Genomic DNA, 12435 nt, shown 5'->3' on the forward strand with positions numbered 1-12435 from the left:
AAGCTATCTGGAAAAATCTATTCTCTCATTTCCTGATCGCACACACACACATGGGGCAAACGCTGATATCTCTGTGAAAATAGATCCGATTACCCCAAGACTGGTAAAATAAATTGCTTACCTCAGATCAGAGATGTTCTCCAAAAAGATTATTCCAATTCCTGATCGTCATTCCAAATATCGATCACGTTTATTGATTCAATAATTGATTTTTACTTATTATTATTTAATTTTAATTTTTTGTTTTTTGCTTGTTTCTTTTTTCTTCTATTATTTCATTTTTTATTTATTTGCCATTATTATTTTTGTTGTTATTTTTCTTGTATATGTATGTGGGGACGAGTAGGGATGGATATTAGATGTATACTCCTCTACTCCCTGTACACACATGACTGCGTAGCACAGCGGAACAACAACACCATCATCAAATTTGCTGATGACACAGTAGTGGTGGGCCTGATCTCTGCCAACGACGAAAGGGCCTACCTGGAAGAGGTAGAGAACCTGTCACAGTGGTGTCAGGAGAACTGCCTCTCCCTGAACGTCAGCAAAACAAAAGAGATGATTGTGGACTTCAGGAGGTCGGGGGTCAAGGACTACAGCCCCCTCAGCATCGACGGGGCACCGGTTGAGAGAGTGAACAGTTTCAAGTACCTCGGAGCCCACATATCCGAGGACTTGACATGGACCACACACATTGACAGTGTTGTGAAGAAGGCACGACAACGCCTCTACTTCCTCAGGCGCCTAAGGAAGTTCCAAGTCAGTCAGAAGATCCTTAGGAACTTCTACTCATGTACAATAGAGAGCATCCTGACCGGCAACATCACCTCCTGGTTTGGGAATAGCACTGCACAAGACCGTAGCAGACTACAAAGAGTGACACGTTCAGCCGAACGCACAATTGGAGGGGGGCTTCCCACCCTCCAGAACATTTACAACAAGCGGTGCAAGGGGAAGGCTAAGAGAATTATTAAGGACTCGAGCCACCCGAACAACTGCCTCTTTGAACTGCTGCGGTCAGGCAAGCGATACCGGAGTCTTAAGGCGAGCACAGAAAGACTCAGAAGAAGCTTCTATCCCCAGGCCATCAGGCTGCTAAACGAACAATAATCACTATGCAACAACCATCAAATGCACACAGCACACACACCCACACGCACACACTCACTCAAACAAACAACACACTGCAGCACCCACTCTCCACACTTTAGATCACACAAACACACTTACACTTTATATTTATTGATAAAGGATTTGCACTACAACTCGTACACCTACTGTGAATTGTACCTAAATTGCACCTCGTCCCATTTCTCCATTTCTGCCTTGCACTATATAGTATTGTATATTAGTACACTGCACAGTATTGTATATTGTATGGTAACTACGTCTATTCTGCATCGAACATTGTACATATGTCTAAACTGAACACTGTGACCTAATTTTTTTTACTTCTAATTTTACTATGTTATTTTATTTCATACTTATCTTGTCTTGCACAGTCTCTGGAGCGCAACAGTAAGAAGCATTTTGTATAAAAGTATTCTGTACTTCTGTATGACAACTATTAAAGAAACTTGAAACTTGAAACTATACCAGTCCAGGATCTATACTGGTGCTCACCCCTTTGTTTGTGTTTTTGTCTCTTGTTTTTTGTATGGGTGATGGGTACATTTTTCTTTTTTTTTAATTGTCAAGATTTAAAATATGCATATTTACATTTGTGTGTGTATGTACGTATGTAAGTATGGATATGTGCAGTTATGTATGTGTATGTGGGTACACATACTATACCTAAATGTAAAATGACTTTCTTTGACACAATAAAGTATAAAAAATTAAAAATAACGTGTTAAAAGACCCTCTGTTGCAAAATTACAACATCACTTTTAACTTTTAGCTATTTAAAAAAAGTCTTTAAATGTTTCTTTTGTATTGTTTTTGCACATTCACATCGTCAATGGGTCCTGTTGTTTAGCCTCACAAGTCACAATGCTATTGGATAGTAAATGTGTATATAGGTCCCACATCCTGGCCTCTCTGAAGTTGATAACGTCAATTTAATTTGGGCCTTAGGGAGGAGGAAGGTTGGGATTTTAAAAAGGTGTGCGTGTATAAAACACTTAACCCTCTAAACCCATGCGGCGCCGGCGACACTAAACGTGTTTTGCAAAAACATTAAACATCTTTGGAACCGTTTATGATCAAGACTCACTATTGCTCATACAAAAGGTAATGTATGATGGTGAGTGACTTTACACTGCACCGGAAATAAAGGGTAGGTTTCCCCGACTCATAAAAAGGTAGAACACTTGACACTGACTCAAAGAATAAGCTGTGGTGGAAAATAGCCGAAGCTAATATATTAACTCAATCAAGAAGTATCAATTACAAAATAGTCAGAGTTAGGCTGGATGACTCTCACCGAGGTGCTTAGCTAAGACACCCGGGAAGAGAGAACCCCCCCTGGATCTTCAACATCTTCATACCTACAAAACTGAAAGGGGTGGGGGGCCATACTAGGTATAAGGGTGTCGTGACATTTTGGGGAAAGGTGGGGGGAGGGTTTGTTGGGGTTAAGAATGAGGGATGGGGGCGACCGGGTAGCGCTGCGGACTAAGCGTCCGTCTACCACCACATGGAGACAGTGGGATCGAATCCGGCTGCGGTGCCTCCGGCTTGGCCGACCGTCCATACTGACACGATTGCCAGTGTCAGCGGGTGGGGAAGCTGGCGGGGGTGGGTCCTCCTGGTCGTTGTAAACAGCGACTCCTACAGTTCGGTCGGGGCGCCTGCACAGCAAGGGAAGGATCTGGAGGGAGGTAGTGTGACCCTTCCACACGTTACACTCCCCCCAGTGAGAGTCCGCGCTGCCGGGTGAAAAGAAGCGGTGGGCTGGGGTACACATGTGTCGGAGGAAGCATGTGATAGTCTCCGCCCTCCCAGACCGACGGTAGGGGGTAGAGTGCGCAACGACCAGGAAGGGGACTGGGAATTGGCATAACGACTAACATTGGGAGGGGAGAAAAACGGAAAAAGAAGGGGGGAGAAAATTATAAAAAAAAAAAAAAAATAATAATAATAATAATAATAATAATAATAATAATAATAATAATAATAATAATAATAATAATAATAATAATAATAATAATAATAATAATAATAATAATAATAATAATAATAATAATAATAATAATAATAATAATAATAAGGGATGGGGGTAGGAAGGGACGATGGGCGAGGGAGATCAAAGAGAGGTGGGGGAAGGGAGTTTTATCTCCGACTAATAAAGTGTCCACCTTTATATAAGAAGCCTGTCTAGTTTGTCCCAAACTGGGAGGCCTAGAAGTCGACCAAAAACAGCGTATAGAAAAACAACAGGCTTATTGACTGAGCGGCGTGAAACTCTCAGTTATGACTGCATTCGACTGCATTTTTTATATAGCAGCTTTTATCCAAAGCGCTTTACAATTTGTTCCTCACATTTTTACCCATTCACTCACACGTTCACACACCGACGGCGGCGGCAACCATCCATGCAAGGTGCCAACCTGCTCATCGGGAGCAATTAGGGGTTAAGTGTCTTGCTCAAGGACACTTCCGACACGCTGCCCGGGAGGAGCGGGAATCAAACCGGGAACCTCCGGATTACCAGACGACTGCTATACCCCGTTAGCAGACTATCATTAACTACACAGACTGGGGGGGGGGGGGGGGGGGGGGGGGGGGCGTGACCGATCCAATCAAATCAAAAGCATTTCGGGGGGGGCCGGTAGCTTTTAGCTCACCTCTGATTGGTTGGAGGAGGCCAGTGCTGCCGGGCGCTCCCGCACGCCATTCCCCATCCCTGTGGACTACACACGGCTGCCACCGACCGCACTCATGCACTCCGGCCACCGGGGGGCGACAACGCCGGGTAATGTGAACTAAGAGAGAAAAGAGAGAGAGATTGGGGAGATCATAAACACGGGAAGACGTTCTAAATAATAATAATACGAAAAACGTAGTTTGGAACGAGTTGAGGACGAGACCAACGCTCCTCAAAACCTCTCTCAAAGAGCACCTACGGGAGGCTACAATTCGAAACTGGCCCCTGTAAATGTCTGAACCGCCCTCCCACCCCCTCCTAATGTACAGTTCCCTTCCCCTCGTATGTATATATTTACTGTTAGGATCTCTGTTTAACAGTAGTGTATATTTGCATATCTTGTATGTCACAAATGTAACAGTACTGCATATCTGTATGTCATAAATGTCATGATTAGTTTAGATTTGTATATCTGTAATATATCTGTATATTGTGTATGTCATAAATGTCCTAATGAATTGAAAATGGGGGACCCTGATGTAAACAAGACGAAAGTCTCTGGTCTGCATCCCCTTAACAATTGTGTGTATTGAGCGCTACTGTACTGTACCCATTCTGCAATCTGTTAATTAAAGTTTTCAATCAATCAATCAAACCTCCTACGCGACTCGACTGTCTGTTCTTACCGGAGTCTAGCCGTCTAGTAGCCGTCTACGGACTCTGCAACGTGACACCGGTGGAAAAGGTAGTGTGATTGATTGTCAACGCGACAAAAGGGCCACACAGTGACCAATTCTCCAGCGGGCATCAAGTGACATGACAATCAGTTGGATAGAATATTAAAAAAAAATAATAATAGAATACAACGTCATCGTCCACACGAGGTGGAAAGTTGTCTTTGGCCCGCTTGGCGGTTCATTAACCCTTTCACAACCACACTACACAGGAGTGGTGTGGTAGTGAAAGGGTTAACCTTCTGTGTCGTGTGGTTGTGAAAGGTTTAACCCTTTGCCGTGTGGCAGTGAAAGGGTTAACCCTCTGTATTTTCACAGTGGAAAGGTTAACCCTTTGGTAGTGTGGTAGTGAAAGGGTTCAATTGTTCCACAAAAACACAGCACATCACAGAGAGAACACAGATAGTGTAAATAATCTAGGTAAGACAAAATATAGTTGAGATGAAAAAGGTTATCGAACGTCTTAAAATGACGTAGGATAATTGTGTTCACATAGCACTGCATTCTTCACATCCACACAGCACTGCATTCACACAACACTGCATTCTCATCCACACAGCACTGCATTCACACAACACTGCATTCTCATCCACACAGCACTGCATTCACACAACACTGCATTCTCATCCACACAGCACTGCATTCACACAACACTGCATTCTCATCCACACAGCACTGCATTCACACAACACTGCATTCTCATCCACACAGCATTCACACAATACTGCATTCTCATCCACACAGCATTCACACAATACTGCATTCTCATCCACACAGCATTCACACAATACTGCATTCTCATCCACACAGCATTCACACAATACTGCATTCTCATCCACACAGCATTCACACAACACTGCATTCTCATCCACACAACATTCACAGAACACTGCATTCTCATCCACACAGCATTCACACAACACTGCATTCTCATCCACACAGCATTCACACAATACTGCATTCTCATCCACACAGCATTCACACAACACTGCATTCTCATCCACACAGCATTCACACAACACTGCATTCTCATCCACACAGCATTCACACAACACTGCATTCTCATCCACACAGCATTCACACAACACTGCATTCTCATCCACACAGCACAACATTCACACAAGTTAGCATTGTTAATAATCAAGACCATGGCTTTAGTAAACGTGACACGTGTCTTCACGGCATTCAGTTACACAAGCATTCCTTCCAACCATATGATTAACAGTAAGCGGTAATCTGGTTTGGGATTTTCTTACAGCTGTTTCGAAAAAAGATCCAAGGGCTTGGCAAACTATTGGCAATATAGTTTGTTACTATGTGACTGCGACGCATCAGACGTTTATTTCCATTCAAGAAGATACTGGGGGGCCCCCTGTCCAACTATCAACACCTCGAGGCTCGAGGCTATAATAAGTCACTAAGCAAAACATAGCTGATGCACACACAACATTATTCCTGGACTTGAGACCTGTGGGTGGGTGGTTAACACTGTCGCCTCACAGCTAGAAGGCCCAGGGTTCGATTCCCGCTTGGGAACCAGGTTTCCGCGATGCCAGGTACTAGTGATGCACAATATATCGGTCGCCGATGTAATATCGGCCGATATGGCCGTTTTTTTACACATCGGTAACGGTCCGATATCAAGATAGGGCCAATATGGGCCGATATTAACACTTTGATCGCCAGGCTTAAATTCAGAATAAACCATCCCACGCCAGCTCTATTTGTCTATGGGGATGTTTACCTTCTTTGCAGGGCTATAACTTTTTAAATTGTATTGCTAAATTGACATTACTATGGCCCATTCAACGTCCTATATCTATTGTTCAGGGTGTAGCAACGTTATACTTTTTCATTCACATATTCATACTAAAATGAGTTTATAATTCCGTGGCCAACGTTAGATGATTCATCTAGTGTGGGTGATATGATCATTAGAGCAGTTAGTATCGAACACGTTAAAAAATAACGCTGAATCTTACCGTAGCTTCCTCATAGCGTTGGGCGATGAGCGTGGAACAGAAATATTCCTATTATGGGATGTAGAAATATGCGATCCATTTCCAGGTTGTATAATAGTATATACGTCCAAATCATGTTTATCGAGTTATTGGTAACGGATTGCTATCCGTTGTGTCTAGCTCGAGTCCTGGGACTATTACCGAGTGATCCGACCGAATTGAAATGAGCACCAGCTTCCATTTCCTGTTTCCGCTCTGGGCGATCCGCCGATCGGCCACCAGATGGCGCTCTTGAACCGTTGGAGAGTTGAGAGGGGCTCAACAGTAGATCTCAAGTCTCCGGGGGAGAAATATGATTTCGATCACAGATTTTTGAAATATTGATATCAAAGACGTGGTACGGCGTCTTTGGCAGAATGAGCATGGCGGGGAAAGACGTCCTACGACGTTTTTGGCGATTAAAGTGTTTAAAAAAATATATATATATATATTTTTCTTTTTATTTTTACATGTTTTGGCCTTAAATAGTTTCAAAATATCAGTCATTCTGAAAATAAGTTACAAAAAAAAAAAGCGTTTTGGAAAATAGCTCTTTATTTGATTATCATAAGTGTTTTCTATACAGAGATATCGACATCGTTAAATATCGGTATCGGCCAGAACAGCAATATTAATATCGGTTATCTGTATCGGCCACAATTTTCAGATCGGTGCATCACTACCAGGTACCCAGGTGGGGTATCTCTGTGTGGAGTTTGCATGTTCTCCCCGTGCTTGCAAGGGTTTCCCCTCCAAATAAGATAAACCCAATGGAAAAACATGCACAACAGAACGCTAATGCTGTCGCGTTCCCTGACGAAGATGGACAGGAGCACTTGGATTGGTCCCCGGGGCGCAGCCCCACACCGCAGCCCTTATCTGCTCCGCCTCCCGGCTGCCCTTGGGGGGGAAGGACGACGGGATGGGTCAAGCGCAGAGACTCAATTTCATCTGCGACCCAAAAAATATATACAATTGCATGTGTGTGTTCCTGTGTGTGCCTCCCATCGCATGTGTGTGTCACTGCATGATGAATAAAGACTTCTTCTTCTGGGTGAAAGGTGCCCGTTTCAAAATAGAAGAAAGAATCAAGAATCAACCTAGCCCCGCAACACCCGCACCGTGGCCCACACCTAGAGTACTAGGAAGACTCATTTGACGGTTAACACTTTGTGCCAGCCACGAGAAATCTCGTTAGTTCATGCCATGCGTTGAGTGCCAACCGACGAGAAATCTCGTTTTTAATCGTTATTTTTTTTTATTATCGATTTCCATTCATTTTTCATCAATCTAGCCTCACGTTACCAGTGGGGATCCGTCTGAGCTTGAACAGGGAAAATACCGCCCCCTATCGTCTCTCCGGATGGTATTGCACCCCATTGGATTGGGCTGAATGAAATGGATGGGAAAAAAGGAGTCCGGATTCCACATTTTACTTGTCAGGCATGTAATCCGAGCCGATCCCATTCATTGCCCACCATCAGAACAGCGTGGAATATGTCTTTCGACCACCCAGCGTTGGATCAATAAACGCGATCGATATTTGGAATGGCGATCAGGAATTGGAATAATCTTTTTGGAGAACATCTGATCTGAGGTAAGGAATCTATTTTACCAGTCTTGGGATAATCAGAGCTGTTTTCACCTATATATCAACGTGTCCCATATGTGTGTGTGTGTGGCTGTGAGTGTGTGTGTGTTGATCAGGAAATAAGATAATCGATTTTTCAGCCCGCTTCTATAGCGTGCATAAGTACACATATACTATCGATAATCTAGCGTTTATTTGAAAACGATTAATAAATAGGCCGAAAAATGACAATGTGTTTTGTGTATTACAGTAAAGCGCGATTCCTGCTGAATCTTTTTTTTTCTGAAAGTTTCAAAAAACGAGCGTTTTTCAAAATGGTATAAAACGGAAATGAACCGATTAAAAAACAATCCGTTTCGACAATGTTGACTGCAAACAAGTCGTTGATAAGCGACGGGCGTATTAGACACATAGCCATAATTTAAGATATAGTTTATGCATTCGCAAATATGATCGCCCTCCATTGACTACCCTGGAGCACTCAAGCGCCTATTTCTGGCACCCCCTGCTGGCACGGAAAGTGTTAACTGTCTGAAGTGTGGTAGTGAAAGGGTTAACCTTCTGTAGTGTGGTTGTGAAAGGGTTAACCTTCTGTAGTGTGGTAGTGAAAGGCTAACCTTCTGTAGTGTGGTAGTGAAAGGTTAACCGTCTGTAGTGTGGTAGTGAAAGGGTTAACCTTCTGTAGTGTGGTAGTGAAAGGTTAACCTTCTGTAGTGTGGTAGACAGTGAAAGGTTAACCTTCTGTAATGTGGTAGTGAAAGGGTTAAGCAGATGCAACCGTGGCATTGCAGACAAGTTGCAGACAAGTTGCCTGCAAATCATTAGACGTCATTTCTTAAAGAAGGAACCCTGGGTGAAGTACCTTTTAGCAACAACAAAGAGAAAGAGGGACGAAAAGATAGATGAATGAAGAGAGGAAGGATGAGACACGAAAGAGAGCAAACGGAGCAAACAAAGCAGGACTGTTGGAAAGCTGGGTAGTCAGGGGCAACTAATGTTGGCATCTCTACGATAGGGGCCTCACGCTAGGTCCTGTAACAGACCCTTAACCCTTTCACTGCCACACTACAGAAGGTTTAAACCCTTTACTATCACATATAGTAAAGGGTTAACCTTCTGTAGTGTGGCAGTGAAAGGGTTAACCTGCTGTTGTGTGGCAGTGAAAGGGTTATCCTTCCGTGTATTGTCACGGTGAAAGGGTGGTAGGAAGTGCGGCAGTGAAAGGGTTCAGCAACCCCCGCCTCCACCTCACCCACAGCCTCATACATTACATACGTGGGTATATCATTTTACAGTTCCTCAGCCCAAACCGTGTCTATAGTCTGTGTGTCGCTCAAGCTTTGTTGCAGCTGCAATGAGGGTTATGAACCGATGGGACTTCTTCAGTCCCGCTATACCGACACCTGGGATTTTAGTAGTGTGGCCCGATACAGAGTACTGATCATCAGATCCATTACTTTTAATGAACAGAATAGACTTGGATAGACTCCGTTTGGGGTCCTTGGACAAAGGTTTTTGAGATATAATACATTTTCCTACATTGGAGAGAGTTAACGTGTATACAAAAAAAAAAAAAATGCCGCAAATCCAGTCACTTTGCTTTGATTTCTGGCACGTTACACGCGTTTCTTGGTATCGGATTTTAGTGTCGTGGGAATTCTCAGATACCGATATACACTATTTTAACCCTTTCACTACAGAAGGTTAACCTTTTAGCCTTCTGTAGTGTGGCAGTGAAAGGGCTAACCTTCTGAATCATCGCAGTGAAAGGGGTTAACCATTTGGTAGTGAAAGGGTCGTTAACCTGGTATCGCGGTGCATCCCTATAGCTGCAATGGAGATTTGACCAGTTGTTGTCATTCATTCTGGCAACCTACGGTGCTCTCATGGAGAGTCATAACATTCAGCATTTGAATCAGAGTGAAGGCGAGGGATGCACAACGATCTGTGACAAATCGTAAATACTAATAGTGACCCGTCTTCCTGATCAAATTCTACAAAAGGTCAGTCTATTGTGAGGTAGGGATACAGTACAATAGGCAACCATTTTAGATCAGATCTCAAATAGCGTTGAGGGAAACACAGACTTGTTTCAAACGATTGTTTTCTCTCGTTGCCTATAGCTTGATCATCATCACAGATTGTTTATAGTAATACTGTGCATGATCATTACACTAGAGGTTCCAGTAATGGGCAGCTTGAATTACCAGATCCAAAAACCAACGCTTTAAGGAGATCTTTTATTTTTAAATCATTGACTCTTTGGAATAACCTGCCTCAAAACCTCTGCTGCATTTACAGTAGATTCCTTTTTAAAAATAATCTTAAATTGTATTTAACACTGTAAAGTATTTTGTTTTGTTTTTTAGTTTTCTGTTTCTTTGCTTGCATGTAATTATTTTAGCCATCTTAATTGTTAGTTTCATTATGCATTGTGTGTCGAGTACTGACTTTTAATCATTTTGTTTTGCAAATAATACTTGTTTTTGTATGTTTTCTTTTGTGTGGACCCCAGGAAGACTAGCTGGTTGCTATGGCACCAGCTAATGGGGATCCGTAATACAAATCAAATCATGGCCTTGAAGACTGCTCTTCCCTCAGCTGATTAATCGTGATGATTAGTTTACACACTGGGAGGCTATTGCAGAACCACGAACATGAACAGGATCAAATTCAGGACACATTCTTGCAGCATGCTTACGTCTGGCATGCTGTGACGCTGTTTACAACATTTCAATAAACTGGCAGCCTGGGGCAACAAGTACTTCACATCTGCAGAGATATGATGTAAAAAAAGAAAAGAAAAGCAGCATGCCATCAGAGCATGCCATGGTTAGCGATCCAAAGCAAGATTTCTAGCTCACTCACTCCAACCTCCTCCAATGTACAGTTTCTACGTCAAATGTATATACTCTCTTTTTTAGACAATTTTTGTATCACAAACAGTACTGTATTTGTAAATCTGGTATGTCATAATAAATGTATAGATGTAGCAGTACTGTCTATCTGTATACCATGTATGTCATATATGTCACTATGAATTGAAAATGGGGGGACCCTGATGTAAACAAGACGAAAGTCTTTCTCGGGTCTGCATCCCCAATTGTGTGTATTGAGCCGTACTGTATTGTACCCATTCTGCAATCTGTTAAAAACAATTTTCAATCAATCAATATGAACCCCAGAGAGCCCTGACTAAAAAAAATAAAAAAAATAAAAGGCAGGACACTCAATATTAGCTTTGTTTGGTCACAACAACCTGTGATAACTAACGTCAACGTGACACCATGTTATCCAAGACAGACAATTGATTGATTGATTGATTGATTGATTGATTGAAAACTTTATTAACAGATTGCAGAATGGCTACAATACAGTACGGCTCAATACACACAATTGTTAAGGGGATGCCGACCAGAGAGACTTTTGTCTTGTTTACATCAGGGTCCCCCATTTTCAATTCATCATAACATACAGATAGACAGTACTGCTACATCTATACATTTATGACATACCAGATTTGCAAATACAGTACCGTTTGTGATACAAAAAGAGTCCAGTAAGTAAACACGCAAGTTATTCTTGTGTCAGCTTAGTAACAGCAGCATTTGATCATATCTTACCTGACTGCTTCCAGCAGACACCACTTGTGGTTGTGGAGCTCTGTCTCCCTCTCTGGGTGTTTTTAGCAGCGAGCTAGCTTAGCTAACTGAGCTAACTGACTCTACACACAAGCTAACGTTAGGTAGCGACTAGCATACGAGCTAACATTAATAATAACGGCAGCAGTTACCCAAGTCAGTCTTACTGCAAATAACAAGCGTCGATGATCCGGGAGGAATTGTCCCCCACATATTTGTGGGACTCATTGCTCCAACTGTGACTTTGAGAAACTACTAGTGTCGTCCTCCATGCCGTTACTCTCCCACCACCACTACTGTCACCTACTGGACCGAGAGACTCAGCTAGCTGGGCTTGGCTTGGCTGGCCAAGGGCGAGTGCGGTGGGATTGTGGGAAATGGAGTCCGTGTGTGTTGAGGAGGTGCAGGTGGGCGCGGGGGGTAAAAGGAATTAATTAATTCATAACTTTTGAACAATAGATGCTATTTCTAATCTGTCAGCTGTACTATATTGCCAACAAGATTGTCTACATTCCATTCATTACAGATACATCTAAAATAAGCAAGGAAAGTGTAATTTCAACAAGTTCAAGTGCAACTACATATGAACCATAATAAAAATGATGATGATAATCATACACTTATTTTATATCATTGGAAAGCCCTAGTTGTTAGCTTC

General features: G+C 42.6%; 1 protein-coding gene across 1 annotated transcript in view; it reads right to left on the reverse strand.

Moving 5' to 3' along the window:
• Window positions 1-12001, reverse strand: part of LOC311227646 (mitochondrial coenzyme A transporter SLC25A42-like) — a gene marked incomplete at its 3' end in the record, with an annotated part of 29041 nt that extends 17040 nt beyond the window's left edge. Inside the window, exons 1-2 of the mRNA XM_084313367.1 lie at window positions 11760-12001; window positions 3792-3929 (exon numbers count right to left, since the gene is read on the reverse strand). Of these exons, the coding sequence (XP_084169493.1) occupies window positions 3792-3848 (57 nt within the window). The 5' untranslated portion in view covers window positions 3849-3929; window positions 11760-12001. The remainder of the gene's footprint in view (window positions 1-3791; window positions 3930-11759) is intronic.
• Window positions 12002-12435: the final 434 nt, after the last annotated feature.

The sequence above is a fragment of the Notolepis coatsorum genome, assembly GCF_963971535.1.
Source record: "Notolepis coatsorum genome assembly, chromosome: 4".
Classification (NCBI taxonomy): domain Eukaryota; kingdom Metazoa; phylum Chordata; class Actinopteri; order Aulopiformes; family Paralepididae; genus Notolepis; species Notolepis coatsorum.